This window comes from Mauremys reevesii, linkage group 13 (genome assembly GCF_016161935.1).
Source record: "Mauremys reevesii isolate NIE-2019 linkage group 13, ASM1616193v1, whole genome shotgun sequence".
In the NCBI taxonomy this organism is placed as follows: domain Eukaryota; kingdom Metazoa; phylum Chordata; order Testudines; family Geoemydidae; genus Mauremys; species Mauremys reevesii.
In genome coordinates, this window is record NC_052635.1 from 11647372 (window position 1) to 11665048 (window position 17677).

The window sequence follows — 17677 nt, forward strand, 5'->3', positions numbered from 1 at the left end:
TAGCCATGTCGAATTTAGCGCTACTCCCCTCGTCGGGGAGGAGTACAGAATTCGAACTAAAGAGCCCTCTATGTCGAATTAAATGGCTTCCTGGTGTGGATGGGTGCACGGTTAATTCGAATTAACGCTGCTAAATTTGAATTAAAGTCCTAGTGTAGACCAGGCCTTAGAGACTAACAAATTTATTTCAGCATAAGTTTTCGTGAGCGACAGCTCACTTCTTCGGATGCATAGAATGGAACACACAGACAGAAGATATTTATACATACAGAGAACATGAAAAGGTGGAAGTATGCATACCAACTGTAAGGGTCCAATCAATTGAGATGAGCTGTCATCAGCAGGAGAAAAAAAAAACGTTGACATGATAATTGATAATCTTCACGCCTTCTATGGGTCATCTTGATTATCACTTCAAAGGTGTTTTTTTTTCTCCTGCTGATGACAGCTCATCTCAATTGATTGGACTCTTACAGTTGGTATGCGTACTTCCACCTTTTCATGTTCTCTGTATGTATAAATATCTTCTGTCTGTGTGTTCCATTCTATGCATCCGAAGAAGTGAGCTGTAGCCCATGAAAGCTTATGCTGAAATAAATTTGTTAGTCTCTAAGGTGCCACAAGTACTCCTGTTCTTTTTACATGAATACACATTCTCAGTCCATTGTATGAGCTTAGGCTTTCGAAACACTCAGTTCTTCTGTGCATCTTTATTAGCTAGCTAACGAACATTACTAACACGACTTGAGTATATTTTCCACAGAGCCATTTTCACTTCTTTATTTTTAAGGCTGTAAATAATGGGGTTTAACATGGGAGTTAAGATGCTGTAGTGGATGGAGAAGAGTTCATTTAGAATCACAGAGGGTGCTGCATTGGGTTTCATATACTGTAAGAGAGCCGTCAGGTACAATAAACACACCACGGTTATGTGGGAGCTGCAGGGGGAGAAGGCTTTACTCCTGCCTTCTGCGGAGCGTATCCTCAGGATGGTGGAGATGATGTGAATATAAGAGACCAAAATGGGGATGAAGGAGCTCAATCCAAATATCACAACGGATGTAAGAAGTACCATTTCATTGGTGAAAGTCACGGTGCAGGACAGAGCTAGCAGTGAAGGGAGCTCACAGATGAAATGATTGACTTCATTGGGTCCACAAAAATTTACGTTTAATAGAAAAAGAGTGTTGACAAGTGCAAAGAAAAAACTCACTGTCCATGCAGCAGCCACCAGCTGATGGCAGACTCGCTTGTTCATGATGTTAACATAGTGCAGTGGATCACATATGGCAGCATGTCGGTCATAAGCCATCACTGAAAGCATGAAACCTTCAGTACACCCTGACAGTATAATAAGGAAAATCTGTGCAAAGCAGCCGTAAACTGAAATAGTTTTCCGCTTTGATAGTAAGTTGTCCAACATCTTGGGGATGGTTACAGTGGAGTAGAAGATATCAAGGAAGGATAGGCAGAAGAGGAAGAAGTACATGGGTGAATTAAGCTGAGGATCAGTCCTTATTGCCAGCATGATCACCATATTCCCCACCAGGGTAAATAAGTAAATAACTAAAAATACCAGGAAGAGGAAAATCTTGAGCCATGGGTCATTGGAAAGTCCCAAAAGAATAAACTCAGTCACATTGTTTTGACTTTCCATTGACTGTTACACATGAAGCGATGAGCTGAGAGAATGGGGAAAAAATTAAATTAAATTAATTGACATCCTGAAAGGAATGATCTGAGCTATAAGAAACCAGGGAATGTGATGACCTGCATGCATTGCTATCAAAGGGAATCAGGCATTTTAACACGGATGGTAATCATTTATAGTGACACAGTTCAGCTGGGTAGTTCTCAGAGCTTTCCATATTATGCATCACTTCCTAAGATGCAGCTTTCACTTTGGACACTTCCTAACTAATGGTCACAATCCCTGATCCCAGAGATTCCCTGAATTGAGTAGAACCCTTGTCCTGCAGTCACTTCTCGGAGCTACAGCATCCACGTTTTAAATACCTACCCCACACACACACTTTGTCTTTGCTGCACAAAGGAACGTGTTTTTCACTGAGATAGATAACTGGAGATAGCTATCGCCATTTAAAGAGACAAGTCACAGGTAGATCATCATGTAGCTAGTCAAAGTCAACCCTTTACTCCATCCCTCCCCACACTGAATGACTGCTGGTGTTCACCTCTAATAGCTATGCTGAGGTATTGTGTGAAATGATGTAAATCAGGAGTAACTCCATCAATATCAATAATCCTACCATGGTTTGTGGAATTTTGCCCAAATTGTCCATAGTGCCTAGAGAAGCAGATCTGAAAATAACAGAGACCTCTTTTCATATTGTCTTCCCTATGCTTGGCATTCCCCTTGGCTCCTAGCTAGACATAACCCAGCCTGGCTGTCTCCTGTTCTTTCTGGGCACCAGGCTTGCTCGCTGCAGTTCCAGACTCGCAGTCAATCTGTTTGTTCATCTGTCAGCCTCCAGCATGCTGACCATTCCCATGCTTCTGCCCCCCACCAAAAGGGACACTTTCTAGAACTTCAGTGCCTTTTGATGTCTCTCTTCTCATCCTTGGTCAAACAGCCCTCTCCCCAGGGTAGCGGCTGAGTGGGTCCCTCTAAATAGGTATAAACCTGGCAGTTGAGTTTGAGGTGACGTTTTCTATCTTTGCCATTTTTTTACCCTCCCTTAGCACCCCGTCCCCTCTATTACAGCCTTCTTCCATTGGATTTCATGCATTCAGGTAGATAATACCAAACTGACCAGGAAACAAAATTATACATATTAAAAAGAAACAATACCAATGTTTTCCTGCTTTATCACCTAGGAGAAGCCAACTGCAGGCTACAATGTAAGAAATATATATACTGTTCTAAACCAAATGCCTGTGACTAAAACACACAGGCCAATGACAGTCAGGTACAGAATCCACACACCTGTTCCAGACACCAGTAGCTCATTAGTAAAATGTCTTTAAAACAGGAAAAGCATTCAGCAGTTAAAAAGTCTCAGACTCACCTGGACCCCATATGAGGATTGATGCTAATGTGAAGTTTTCACCCTGACCTGTAGCTTTTGGACTCATATAAATAAATGCATTCTCTGTCTTACAAATCGATTGTTAAAGGATATGAAATGAGCATAACCCAGAACCAGCGAATCACTGAAGGGACATCACTGATGGTAGACTTCATTCACAAAGCCCTTATATACCCTGGCTAAGAGATTAAGAGGCTTTCTTCCTCTCAGTGAAAGGCGTACAATTGATACCAGAATAATGGCTGAGGTTAATGGCTAAGGTAATCCTCAGGTTCCCTTTGGAATTGGTCCCTGAAGTTTCTCATGTGTCACACTTATTTTCACTGAATAACTAATCAAAATGTTTTAACTCCTACATTTTGCAGCCTTAAGTAAAATCCTAGCACAGACATGATTTTAACTTAGTTATACATAGATATCAAGATATGGATCCTCAGAGGGAGAAAAAACAGTGTAGTTCCATTGACTTTGTTTTCACCACCGCAGTCTGCTCCCAAGTTATTCTTCCCCGTCTGCCCTCCATTTCCTAGGTAGCTTTAACCAGCTCTTGGTTACACCGTGTATAATTTTATTGAAGTGTTTGGGGTGGGATCTCTGTGATTTTGGTGTGAGAGCACATCCTTGACACTCTAGGTTTTCTATTTAAGATTATAGCTACTTTTCTCCATGGGTGTTCAGCGAGGATGGATGCCATGCTGTCGAATGCTGTTATATTATCTGCTGACAAAAGTCATAGATTTGTACTGTCTCCAACCTATGTTGTATGGGGACACCAGTCGATCATGTCACCACAGCATCTCTCCATTCAAAACAGTATTGTTGGTAGGTCTGTGTGTGTCAGCTTGTAACGAGGCATGGCTTCTCTCTCCTCTTCTTCCCTGCAGAAACTGTATGGACTCCACTGGTTGTGCCTTCGCTGTACCCTGTTATTTTAAAGTTCCCGCCACCATTTCCACAACCATCCCTTGCAACAATATATTTACAGCACCCACAGCCCTTTTTGTCCCTCTTCCCAGGACTTGAGGGGAACCAAGGTCTCCCTCCCTTGAGGGTTCAGTGTAACTGAGCTGAGCTGGCCCTGGTCCCTTGCTCTCGTCTTCTTTGGGACTGTCTTCCTGACTTTTTAACAGACTTGGACTGATGGGATAATGGGCTCCTTATCCCAGAAACCTGGCCCAACTGTCTGATTATCCCTGTTGGCTTTCTCAAGGGGAGCTAATTAACATCTGTGATTAGTGTGCAGGTTCACCTGCCTGCAACCTGCACTCTGGTCACTCAGCCCTCATTTTTTCCCACTGACAGAGATGGAACCTGAGACTTTCACAGAGTCTGAGTCATTCCTGGCTTCTTGAGCTAACGAGCCACTAGATTCTAGCCAAAACATATACAACTTTTTCATCCTCTGTGGACTGGACACATTGGGGGGACAGGTAATGTGGCCTGATTAGGACCTTACATGCTTCTTCTGAGAAGAGGTATATCAACCGAGCACCTGAAGACAACAGCAGTTTAAATCCTGCTTGGGTGATAAATGCCATTTTGGCTGACACACCAGGGATTGGACTAGGAGCCTCCAGAGTTAAAGAGCATACACTGTGACAGCTTGCGCTCCAACAGCTGCCTCAGACATGTGCCTTGCATAGCTCAGTTAAAGGGGGGTGCATCACACACATTCACCAGCAGTTAACATGTGCACAGTATAGCTCCACTGACCTCAAGCCGCGAGGAAACAGAACGGCATTGGGGCTGACACAGCACCGCTGGCTCACCTATGTCGGGTGCCTGGAGCCACAACTCTAAACTGGGTGAGGTGGGAATGATTCAGTGCCTCCTGTAAGCCTCCATGGAGATCCCTATCACATAGATGAGGATTTGGTGCTTAATGGGGATAAAACGGGTGGGCGGGGGGGAAGGAAGCGTTCCCATTGAGTTAAAAAAAGGGAAGTCCCATCTGACACACTTGCCCTGTAAACAGAAGTTACCTGACAGGATCTGGTTGCATGTGGCTATCTCAGATCTTCACCCCAGGCTGAGGCCCCGGCTGAACTGCCCTACAGTCCATTTTTTGGTTTGTTTCATATTAATCTGAATTCTGAGTGGCCAGATGATTACCCCAAGAGTCTGAAATCTGATATTTTTCAGTGAAATACACAGAAGCCCAAGTACTATGCAATGGCTGTGCAATCTTCCCCCATGTACCATTCCCTGGACATGTGCCTCCGTGCTTCCCAAGAGGGCCCCTTGCCATAGTGACAGAGGATTTCCTTCTCCATGTCCATGGACAGACCACAAGGGAACAAAGTATTGCCAGTAATGTTGCTGTTTGGGTGATGGGGACACATGTGCTGTGGGAACTGCACAAAGATCCCCAGGCCATTGCACAGAGGTCACCATAAAGTCATTAGAAGGTACTAACTGAGCTTTGATGCTTGTGTTAACACTACTGCTAGTGGCCTAGAAGGCGAATGACCGCAGTGCTGGTAGAGATGGATGCAAGCCTGGATGATGAGCACCCCAAAGTTCTGTGATGTTTTTATCCGTTGGTCTTGTTTGTCCAATGATAAAGAGAGGGGACATTTGTAAAATCAGAGGCTGGAGAAAGTGCTCAGCCGGCATTTTCAAAGAGGCCTTGTTTTCAAAGGGGCCCAGCTACTACTGAAACACAAAAATCCGGTAAATGGAATAATCTTTTGTCCTGTATCAACCTGCAATCAGATCGTACTTCGTGATCTAGTGGTGAAATAGGCAGTATCAGAGCTGAGCTGGGAACAGCCCGACATTTTGTAAAGCTCATGAGGTGTTGGTACTGGGCTCTGGATTTGTCCCATTTTAAACAGACTGGGCCTTCTGTAGAACTCCTAGCTGACCATGATTGCAGTTTAGAAAATCCTTAATGTCTGGGAGGGCTCAGCAATAGTTTTGGAGGTTTTCTGGGGGGACCTTTTGTCCCTGCCTGCAGGTATATGGGATCTTGGGGAGCAATTACCACACAGGTGGGGTGCCAATTAATTTCTTTATTAAAGGAAAAAAGAAGTGGTGGGAATTTAACAATGAAATACGATGGGATGGGGTGTATAGGGCGTTTACAACAGACAATGATGGTGGGGGGGTTCTTATTGAACAGTGTAGGGAGTTCTAACAGTGGAGTACAGTAAGTGGGGTTTAGCACAATGGGATACAGTACAGTTAATAAGCAACTCAACTTTATATAGGAACAACTCTAGATACAGTGTGGAATGTAAAACATACCAAAAGGAGATGCAAAATAAACTGGTAGCTTCTATATAGAATGGTCAACAATCTTAGATAGAATGTATTAAGTGGTTAGTGGCCTTATACACAATGTAACACAATAGTATCAATGCAAATACAAAGTATATCAGAAAGGTGGAGGCAACCAATGGGGTGTTATAATTACAAGTAAAATGTGAATCACAGTGCAATAATACAATATGGGTGATAAGTGAAATTATGCAATGTAGAAAATTACTAACTTAATTTGTGAGGCTGTGATAGCAAGAGTGTACCCAAAGGCTGGGTCAAGAAACAGGAGGGGGTGTGTGTGTGAATGATTAGTGGCAACTGATGAGAGGTGCAGTTGCAAGCAGCGAGAGACTCTGAAGCCCTGCAGGGTAAGGACAACGGAGCAGTGTTGGGGGCGGGGGAAGCAGCAAGGGCTTTGGGAAGTTTGGAGGGTGATGCAGACGCGGGGGAAAAAGCAGCAAGGGGTTTGAGAAGTTCAGAGGGTGATGCAGACGCGGGGGGAAAAGCAGCAAAGGGTTTGGGAAGTTCAGAGGGTGATGCAGATGCAGGGGAAAAAGCAGCAAGGGGGTTACAACCGGGAGACACGGAGAAATACACAGAGGGGGAGATTGGAGCAGCAAGAACCTTATCTATCCTCTAACTTAATCAAACTTATATAAAATGACAAGCAGCTTATACAAAGTAACAAAACAGGTACAGAATACAACCAGGCAATGGCTTTTTAAATCTATCTTAACCAATGACTAGGCAAAACAACAAATATCACAATTCTAAGCAAAACTATAACAAGCAACTATACGGAGCAACAAAACAACGAACTATAGCAAGGCAGGTGAGACTTACAAGCTTTACAATCTTAACAAACTATGACTTATTAAACAAAATAAACAAAACCCATGGTGCACCTTATGCTATGGGGAAGTTACAGAGGCAGAGTGGTATGTGCCCAGGATACAGCTCCCAAGGCAGCCCCCAAGGAAGCCAAGGGATGGTGGCTGCAGCAGTGGATACAGCTGAAAGCAGTGAGCCCGAGGCAAAGCCCACAGGAGCAGAGCTTAGCAGCGGCACAAACTTATTTTTTTAGAGTTTAAGAGAGGTTTTAAGACACAGACCAAGGTTTAGCTCGAGTCTGTGTGCTGGGGAGACAGAGCCAGCAGCTAAAATAATAAAATAAAAGTATAGAAAGTTTCACAGAGGGATTCTTACCATTCCCCAAGGCAGCAGCAAAGGCAGAAGCAGCAAGAACATCAGAAGGCTCGGTACGGTCTTGATAATCAGGAGATCTCTCAGGCAGCAATTCATTCTTCATGGGGGGGTTTAAAACGGGGGTACGCTCAAAAATAAAACAAGAGTGGGGAAAGGACCCCCAGAACCCCTGGCTGATCAGACCAGGCAGCAACGCAAGAACCTTTCTGAGGTTTGATCAGAAAATGTCTGGTTATAAAGGCAAACCCTGGCAGCTTCCAGCCAGTAACTCTGATTGGTTCCCCTTCTCACAGGGAGGAGAGAAGGCAGGGAAAAGACTGCAGGTAGGCATAGAACATGTCTGGGCAAGTTCTGAGCCCCCAGGTATGACTCATATGCTCAGCTATTTTGCCTTTAGGTCTTGCAGCTCTGGACATTGCCTACCCTACACCAAGCCCAGGTTTAACAAGGTGATAACAGGACTAACCCTTTGAACAGGGCAGTGGTCCCACTTAGCACGCAGCACAAGTGGCCATCCCTTTGAGAAGGGCAATGGCTCTTGGTAAACAACTTAAGGGGCCCTCCCTTTGAGAAGGGCAATGGCCCTGGTAAACAACTTAACAGCCAGGGAGGGGGGGCCACAGGATGAGAACAAAAACAAAATGGAGTAGGGGGACAGATGTAAGAAACAAAATGGAATAGGGGGATAGCTGTAACAGACATCTTTCTCTAATGTTTTTGGCTGAAATTTTCAAAACCATTTAGGGGATTATGGACATTTGGTTGTCAATTCAATTAATGGGAACAGGGATCCTGAGTTGCCTGGGAGCTTTGAAATTACCTAGGAAGCTGGACATGCTGCTGGAATACCATGTCCATTTCTGGCACCCACAATTGAAGAAGGTGGTTGTTTACTTGGAGAGGGTTCAGAGAAGACCCACAAGACTGAATAAAGGATTATAAAACCTGCCTTACAGTGATATACTCAAAGAGCTTAATGTATTTAGCTTAACAAAGAGAAGGTTAAGGCTAATTACAGTCTATATATAGGGAAGAAATATTTAATTATGGACTCTTCTATCAAGCAGAGAAAGGTATAACATGATCCAGTGGCTGGAAGTTGAAGTTACACAAATACAGATTGGAAATAATGTGGTCATCTTTAATGGTGAGAGTAATTAACCATTAGAACAATTTACCAGAGGTCCTGGAGGATTTTCCATCACTGATGATTTATAAATCAAGATATTTGCTAAAAGATCTGTTCTAGCAATATTTGGAGAAGTTCTATGGCCTGTGTCCTACAGGAGATCCAACTAGAGGATCAAAATGGCTTTGAAATCTATGAAAAATCTTAGCCTTAGTGATCTAATCAGAAGCTATGACATGGGCAGTGGCACTGCATGCTCTCCATGGAGGCCCTTGTCAATGTTCATCTCGCTCTCTGTTCCACTATCAGCATGGTGTGTAAAGTAAGGGAAACATTCAGGTCCCCAAATCCTAATTGTTGAATGAGGGCAGCGAGAACAGCTGAACAGCTCCCCCCCCCACACCACCAAACGGTGGTAGTACAGGTGCTGTAGTCCTTGGAGAGTCAAATCCAGTCCTCGTGTACAAGAGCACAACCTCACTGTAGGCCTCTCCTCTTTTCATTCATCATCAGAACATGGACCATTGCTTGATCAAAACATTCACCCTCCTCCAACAAGAGAAGTTCCATATCTGTTTTTTCCCCATCAACTTAGTCATTTCATATCCTCAATCCACCTCTTTGAGGACAGCTTGGGAGAACAGGTAGGCCACTGGACACATCTTGCAGGTCAGCAGACTTTGGGTGTCACATGAGAAGACCATTCCACTCTCAATGAACCGTGAGTTGTTTGCTCAGTGGCGTCTGCAGATTATAGTTGTATTGAGGTATAGATTACTAGATGAGATAAGAGACTCAGTACCTTGGTGGTTTTAACGAGGCCTAATTTCTGGAAGTGTTACTGTTGTGTAGGCAGGAATTTGCCCTGATTGGTGACTGGACATTGGTGTTTAATGAAATATACAGCATACATTTGCAAAATACAAAACTGGTGATCTGCACCTTTATTTAAATCTCCCAGAAGCCAGAGTGAGCTCCTACCTGCTGCCCATTGAAGAACTGAAAGAATACAGGAAAAACAAATTTCTGTGAATAGTCATTTTACTTTTTAATTACATTTCTATCAGCTGAATGGATGTCTCCTTTGTGTTTAGATTCCCTGAATACTCCAGCAAAGAAGACATTCATGTTCATGGAAACAGTGAACTTGAAGCAGCTGGTCTGGGATTTTCAAAGGGGCCCAAGGGGAGTTGCTGAATTCCTCTGAATATGGATAGCAGTTGGATGTCTAATTACTACTGGCCCAGATGAAAATCTCATTCATACACCCTAATCCAACAAACAAACAAACAAACAAACAAACAAACAAACAAACAAACTCTTTATCATGTTTAGAGCCTTTCAGGGGACAACTCCCTTTATTAAATTTAAGGACTTGCTGAAGTGGTTGTCCAGATCAGTGCCTTAGTTCAGAATATTCAAAGGTGTTGAGTTTTAAATTAATAATCACTGTATTTGGACCAGAAGCTATGATAATCTAGATCAGATGAGGAGCTGCCCCTTCATTTATAAGAAACTTGTTCATAACTAATCAGTGTATCCAACCAAGAAAGAGAAACAAAGCCTGTTAAAATATAACTAGTCAAAAAGCAGTGCTTTTCTCTGTCATATATTTAGAATTTACTCCCATGCACAAATATGGGCTTCTCATAGACTCATAGACTTTAAGGTCAGAAGGGACCATTATGATCATCTAGTCTGACCTCCTGCACAATGCAGGCCACAGAATCTTACCCATACGCTTCTATAACAAACCCCTAACCTATGTCTGCGTTATTGAAGTCTTCAAATTATGGTTTGAAGACCTCAAGGTGCAGAGAATCCTCCAGCAGGTGACCCATGCCCAATGCTGCAGAGGAAGGCAAAAAACCTCCAGGTCCTCTGCCAATCTGCCCTGGAGGAAAATTCCTTCCCAACCCCAAATATGGTAATCAGTTAAACCCTGAGTATGTGGGCAAGACTCACCAGCCAGCTCCCAGGAAAGAATTCTCTGCAGTAACTCAGGTCCCATCGCATCTAACATCCCATCACAGACCACTGGCCATACTTACCTGCTGATAATCAAAGATCAGTTGCCGAAATTAATTGCCAAAATTAGGCTATCCTATCATACCATCCCTTCCATAAACTTATCAAGCTTAGACTTAAAGCCTGATATGTCTTTTGCCCCCACTACTCCCCTTGGAAGGCTGTTCTAGAACTTCACTCCTCTAATGGTTAGAAACCTTCGTCTAATTTCAAGTCTAAACTTCCTAGTGTCCAGTTTATACCCATTTGTTCTTGTGTCCACATTGGTACTAAGCTTAAATAATTCCTCTCCCTCCTTAATATTAATCCCTCTGATATATTTATAAAGAGCAATCATATCCCCTCTCAACCTTCTTTTGGTTAGGCTAAACAAGCCAAGCTCTTTGAGTCTCCTTTCATAAGACAGGTTTTCCATTCCTCGGATCATCCTAGTAGCCCGTCTCGGAACCTGTTCCAGTTTGAATTCATCCTTCTTAAACATGGGAGACCAGAACTGCACACAGTATTCCAGAAGAGGTCTCACCAGAGCCTTATATAACCGTACTAACACCTCCTTATGTTTGCTGGAAATACCTCGCCTGATGCATCCTAAAACCGCATTAGCTTTTTTAACGGCCATATCACATTGGCGGCTCATAGTCATCCTGTGATCAGTCAATACTCTGAGGTCCTTCTAATAATAACAATAATAATAACCAACCTCTAGGATCCAGACACACTGGAATCCTTGTGCGGCTGAGAGGCCATTGGCCAAATCCAGACCCCATTGATGTGAATGTCCAAATCCCAGCTGTTATAGTATAGAGCTAGCTGCACTTCTACCCCCTTCTCTGGTCTCTCTGAGTGCACCTTTCAGGTTTTGGCCTTGAGCCTGTCCCACTCTTCGTGTAGAATCATGCAATTATCCCCTCTGAAACTGAGTCCCTACCACAGAACCCTGTGACCTGGCTGTAATTTTCCGAAAGCTATTCTTCTTCTTAGTGTATGGGCAACATGCCTCAGGTGGCATCTAACCAACCTTCATCAATAAGTTTGGTTCACTGGTTGGGTCACTAACTTCCCTGTCCCAGGCCAGGTACGGATGGGGAGCGAGACGTGAACACTGATCCATGCCTCCCCCCCTCAAAGATATGACTGGGTTTGATGACTGAAGTTTGTCCCTGAGGAGCTGTGACCAGTGCTGAGTTGGGTAACCAGAGAGCCTTCTCTCAATAAATCGTTCATTTACCACAGAAGGACCAAAATAGCCCACAACAAAACAAAACCCACTGAAAAGATAAAATGATTACAGCGCAACTCCATGTCCATCACACTAAAAATCCCAATGGAATAAAACATTTGCCTCATACTCCAGGCTCAGATTATTTTATGAAACATGGCAATGTTTTTTACTTCACAAAACCCTTTCGACCATAGCAAGAATGACACTTTATTTATTTATTTAGATAAAAATATTTTAAAATATGCCAATGCACAGCTCTAGATGCCCTAACACATTATTAATATCACACTGAAATCCCAATTTCATTAAAATAATCATCAGAACAGGAACCCAGGCATTATGACACTTACAGAAACTCTTTTCTGCCCATCATAATTATGGGAAACAAAATTGCAACTCTCTAAGGAAAAACCTTTCAAAGAGATTCAAAGAGACTCCCCAAATATATGGCCAAAAAGAACCAACATCCAGACATCTAATCATATCTCTCCTTTCAAAAAAACAAACCAAATTTAGAAAAAAAGAAGCAAATCAACAAACAAACCAATAAACAAAACATAAACAAAAGAAGAGACAATCAAGCAAAGAAACAAAACCATTCATACCCCAAGTAAAAATTATACCTTGAAGTAAGAGGAGAGGCAGACACAACATGATGTTCACTAGGGATTCATCTGTAGCTATTGATTTTGCATGAAAGGTGCTCAGCTAGCATGGTGATAGTGGCAGTATAAATCCTTAAAACAAAAATGTGTATGGAAACACAGAGGTTCTGTTCTTATTTACATCAAGCAGATTTTCTGGGTGGGAATGCAAATGTTCGCAGTGATCCTTCCAAGCATACGGGCTGGTCGGAGGGATAATAATAATAATAATAATAATAATGATTGGAGATATCCCAATCCCGAATCCTGCCGGGTCTGTGGGGAGGATGCATGTGGAATTGGATAATTCACCAAGACATTTGGGAAATTAAACCACCTGGTAGGCCTAACCAATTTATAGTCAGTGCTCCTGAAATAACGCCCGATATCTCAATAGGAAATCAATGAACAGTCTGGCCATTAGAGCCCCACAGCTTCAGTGTGTATGTAAACTGAAGCCAGGAAAAGTTGTCACAGTTTATGACAGCATTTGTTGGGAGGGTATAGGACAAAAAAACTACCTTAACAGGACACCTACTTTCCCCTGCAAATGACATCTGTATGCTTGTCGAAGACACCATTAATATGGAAGTGTGTGTAATTTGTCTGTGGTTTTAAGCTTTAAAATGCTTGTGTGTTCCTTGAATCAGGGGGCAGCTACTGAGAGCTGTTACCCCCCTGCACTTGTATCAATAAAGGAGCCTCAGGATGATCTGATCCAAACTCAATGTGTGGTCAGTTTTCCCACAACGTCTGAAAACATCCACTCAATGTGCAGCGGCAGACAAAAAAGCGAACAGAATATGGGCAATCATTCAGCAAGGGATAGATAAATAAGACAGAAAATATCATACTGCCTCTATATAAATCCAGGGTATGCCCACATCTTCAATACTGCATACAGATGTGGTCACCTCATTTCAAAAAAGATATATTGGAATTGAAAAAGGTTCAGAAAAGGGCAAAAAAATGATTAGGGGTATGGAACGGCTGTCGTATGAGGAGAGATTAATAAGACTGGGACTTTTCAGGTTGGATATGATTGAGGTCTATAAAATCATGACTGGCGTGGAGAACTAGGGGTCACCAAATGAAATTAATAGGCAACAGATTTCAAACAAACTAAAGAAAATATTTCTTCACACAACACATAGCCAAACTGTGGAACTCCTTGCCAGAGGATGTTGTAAAGGCCAAATCTATAACAGGGTTCAAAAAAGAACTAGATAAATTCATGGAGGACAGGTCCATCAATGGCTATTAGCCAGGATGGGCACAGTTGGTGGCCCTAGCCTCTGTTTGCCAGAAGCTGGGACTGGATGACAGGGGATGGATTACTCAATAGTTGCCTGTTCTGTTCATTCCCTCCAAAGCACCTGGCTTTGTCCATTGTTGGAAGACAGGATAGTGGGCTAGACAGACCTTTGGTCTGACCCAGACCTCTATCATATCAATTCCTAGTTGTGACTTTTCCAAGCTGAAAAATCTCAGACTTTTTAATCTCTCCTCATTTGGAAGCTGTTCTATTCCCGTAAACTTTTTTGTTGTTCTTTTCTGTACTTTTTCCATTTCTAATAAATCTTTTTTTTAGATGAGATGCTCAGAAATTCATGCAAAATTCAACGTGTGGGTATAACATGGATTTATATGGTGGAATTATGATATTTTCTGTCTTATTATCTATCTTTCCTAATAGTTCCAAGGAAAAATGGATTTTTGATCAAATTAGAAATGTGTGCAGGAAATTGTCATTTTTGTTGACAGTTTCCAGTTTTTCATTCTAAATGAAGAAACGGACAATTTTTTAAAAAGAAAAAGTCTATTTAAACAATTCATTTTCAGAAACATACTTTTTAAAAAAAACAAAAAGGTTTTCAAAAAAAAATTTTTATTGAAAACTGGACTTTTTCACAGAAACCTGAAACATTTTACCCAAAATGCTTTTTAACACTGAACATGTATACAAACACTGCATGATTTTACTGATAACTCAACATTTCTACAAAAATGTTTTTATGTTTTTGAAAAAGAATTTTTGGAGTTTTGTTTTTTTGTTGCAAAAACCAAAACAAACAAATGAACAAAAAGACCCAAAAGATTCTCGAGGGAAGTTTTCTTACGAAACAAAAAACTTTATTTATGTATTTATTTTCTTCCTGTGAAAATAATGGGCCTTTTTTACCTAGTGCTACAGGTTTCTACAGTTAGCAAAGCAGATGCACAACAGTATACGAGACACACAAGCTATGGATTTATCACCATGGGGTCCTTGGGGAGCATGTTGATTGATGTTTCCCACCTATAAATTCCAACAACTGAGGCAGGAACAAGAAACAAGGTGTTTCAAAGCTCTGTTCTACCAATTTCTTTCCCCAATGGGAAAATTACTCCTCAGAAATTGCTGATGTTATGTTAAGAAACTGAAAATTGACTTCTGAATTGTTTTAAGCTTTTCAGCAAAGAAAAACCAAGCTTTTATGCTCCTCAAATGTTACACATAATACAGCCGAAAACTAAAAAATGTTCAGATAAAAACAGAGAAATCTTTGGCACCTGGAATAACAAACCCTGTGTACACACACACAGAACCTTTCATTCAAATGAGTATGGAACCCATGAGTCCTGACTCCCACCCCCACATTCTACCCACTAGACATCACTCCCATCCCAGAGCTGCATATAGAACCCAGGTGGTTCCTAAGCTAGTTCACTATACATTAGAAGACAACGCCTCCCCTTCACCTGCCTAGTTCCTGCCCAAAACTTTTCGGAGCGAGCCTTTCACATCCTTATTCCTCAGGCTGTAGATGATGGGGTTGAGCATGGGGATTATGATGCCATAGAGCACAGGCAGTGCCCGGTCCTGCTCCTGCGAGTAGGTGGAGTTGGGGCGTAGGTAGGTGAAGAGGATGGTGCCAAAGTAGAGGCTGACCACGGTCAGGTGGGAGGCGCAGGTGGAGAAGGCCTTGAGGCGCCCTTCCCTCGTGCGGATCCTATGAATGGCCAGCGCGATGTACACATAGGACACCAGGGTCCCCAGCAAAGAGCCCGAGACAAGGCCACCACCCAAGGCAAAGGTGACAGCCTGGTTGACCTGCGTGTCAGAGCAGGAGAGCTGTAAGAGTGGGGGGATATCACAGAAGAAGTGGCGGAGGATGTTGACCCGGCAGAAGGACAGGATGGACACCAAGCATGAGTGCACAGCCGAGTTGGCTAAGCCTATGGCCCAGGCAGCTGCAGCCAGCAGGGCACACACCCGCCGTCTCATGAATGTGCAGTAGTGCAGCGGGTGACAGATGGCCACATAGCGGTCGTAGGCCATGACCCCTAGAATCAGGCACTCGATACCCCCAAAGGAGATGAAGAAGAACAGCTGGGAGAGACAACCAGCCCATGAGATGGACATGTCCTGTGACAGGTAATTGGCCAGCATCTTAGGCACGGTGGAGCTGATGTAGCCAATGTCCACCACAGAGAGGTTGCCCAGAAAGAAGTACATGGGCGTGTGGAGCCGAGAGTCCAGGCTGACCAGCAGTAAGATGAGCATATTGCCCATCAGGGCCACCAGGTAAATGACTGTGAAGACTCCAAAGAGGACGAGCTGCTCCTCTGGGTTTCTGGCGAGACCTAGGAGGATGAATTCGGTCACCGAGGTGCTGTTTTCCCTCACCATCAGCTGGACAAGGTCCATCCCCTACAAGCAGAGGAAAGGCAGTAGTGTGATAGTTGAGCTGAGACATTTAGCCTTATTATGAACTTAACTGTAAAAAGTATATGAAAGTTAAAAAGATATCATAACCTTCTGTAACAAATGGTGATGGGAAAAGGTATGAACAGGAGACAGAGACTGAGTTAGTCCAAACAAAAATGTCTCCTGGTAGAATTCAAGGACAGTGTTCAGATCATCCTTGTTAAACAAGAAAAGCGTGGGGTGGGAAATCAGTGGAGTGTCGGAAACTAGGCCTGATTGGTGGACAAAATAATGAGGGTATGGGCTATCCCCCCATCACCTCCTTTTGGGGTCCTTCAAGAAAGGGATTTGTTGGAAGAACAGACAAAGGCTACTGGAATGAGGTTCACCAACATGACTGCCACCCTGACCAATTCCTGGGACCCCAGACCTTTGTCATCCTGATTCAGGGCGATGCCCTGACGAGACCGGACCCGAGATATGGACCAAGGCGACATCACCACCTCTAACATCTCCCGCTGAATCCCAACCACCACCTGAGATGAAAATAGATCAGACAGCAGCAACAACAATAATTTCAGCCCTTTTCAACTGATTGTTTTTCTTTTCTCCAACAAGAATTATTATCATCTTTGATGCCATCTAAGAGACAGCCAAACAAGGGGGTTTGTTTCTTCTGAAACTCTTTCCAGGGAGCAAGGGCTGTTCTTACAATAAAAGACATTTAATATTTTATATTTAAAATGCTTTAACTGTTTTCTGTATGCCGTGTTGGTCCCAGGATATTGGCAAGACAAATGGGGTGATGTGATATCTTTTACTGGACCAACTGTTGTTGAGGAGAGAGACACGCTTTCAGCCCATGCAGAGTTCTATCTCATCCACCTTGCTTCTTTAACTGTTTTTCCTCCTTTTCTGTATCTTTAATAAAAGGATGTTTAATGGTGTGTCAGCTATAGCACTAAGGTGTCTGAGGTATCTTTACCAAACACTGGACTTTGTTTAACACTGTCTAATGTTGGACAGTGGCTGGGTTCTGTTAACAGATTTTGCCCATTTATTGCATCTGTATTAATACAATATAGTCAAACAGTTAGGAAGCTGGTGGGTATATAGAAAACTCAAGTTGAGTTACTTGTGCTGCTACAGAGTGACTTAGGAGCAGATTTTCAAATATGTTTAAGGGCCAGATTTAAAAGGTATTTGGGCATCTACTGGGATTTTCAAAAACAGCCACTGACAGCAAAGGGAGTTAGATACCTAGACGTGTTTGAAGATTTCAGGAGGAACCTAAATTCTTTACAATATCTGACCTTAAGTCCCTAGTGATAGCAGGTCAACCCCCGCCCCACCACCACCAAATAAATAAATAAATTAATAAATTAAGTTGGCAACACTTTTTTCTATAAAAAAAAAAGTTATTTTGTCTAAACCACAGTTTCC

At 42.8% G+C, this 17677-nt stretch overlaps 2 protein-coding genes across 3 annotated transcripts; both read right to left on the reverse strand.

Annotated features, from left to right (window-relative positions):
• Positions 1-721: 721 nt before the first annotated feature.
• On the reverse strand, positions 722-1657 carry LOC120380016 (olfactory receptor 8S1-like). The gene has a single exon (XM_039497522.1). The coding sequence runs from the start codon at positions 1655-1657 to the stop codon at positions 722-724; it is 936 nt and encodes a 311-aa protein (XP_039353456.1).
• Positions 1658-13901: 12244 nt separating this feature from the next.
• Positions 13902-16216, reverse strand: LOC120380677 (olfactory receptor 1019-like). 2 transcript variants are annotated; one of them, XM_039498639.1, is made up of 2 exons: positions 15308-16216; positions 13902-13919 (listed from the first exon to the last, which is right to left on the reverse strand). In XM_039498639.1, the coding sequence occupies exons 1-2, from the start codon at positions 16214-16216 to the stop codon at positions 13902-13904; spliced, it is 927 nt and encodes a 308-aa protein (XP_039354573.1). The 2 variants fall into 2 exon arrangements, with proteins under 2 accessions (XP_039354573.1, XP_039354570.1); XM_039498636.1 differs by lacking the exon at positions 13902-13919 and having other exon boundaries at positions 15290-16216.
• Positions 16217-17677: the final 1461 nt, after the last annotated feature.

Excerpts from the sequence above, each read along its gene's own strand:
- LOC120380677 (XM_039498639.1), bottom strand. The coding sequence starts at position 16,216 with ATGGTGAGGGAAAACAGCACCTCGGTGACCGAATTCATCCTCCTAGGT.
- LOC120380016 (XM_039497522.1), bottom strand. The coding sequence starts at position 1,657 with ATGGAAAGTCAAAACAATGTGACTGAGTTTATTCTTTTGGGACTTTCC.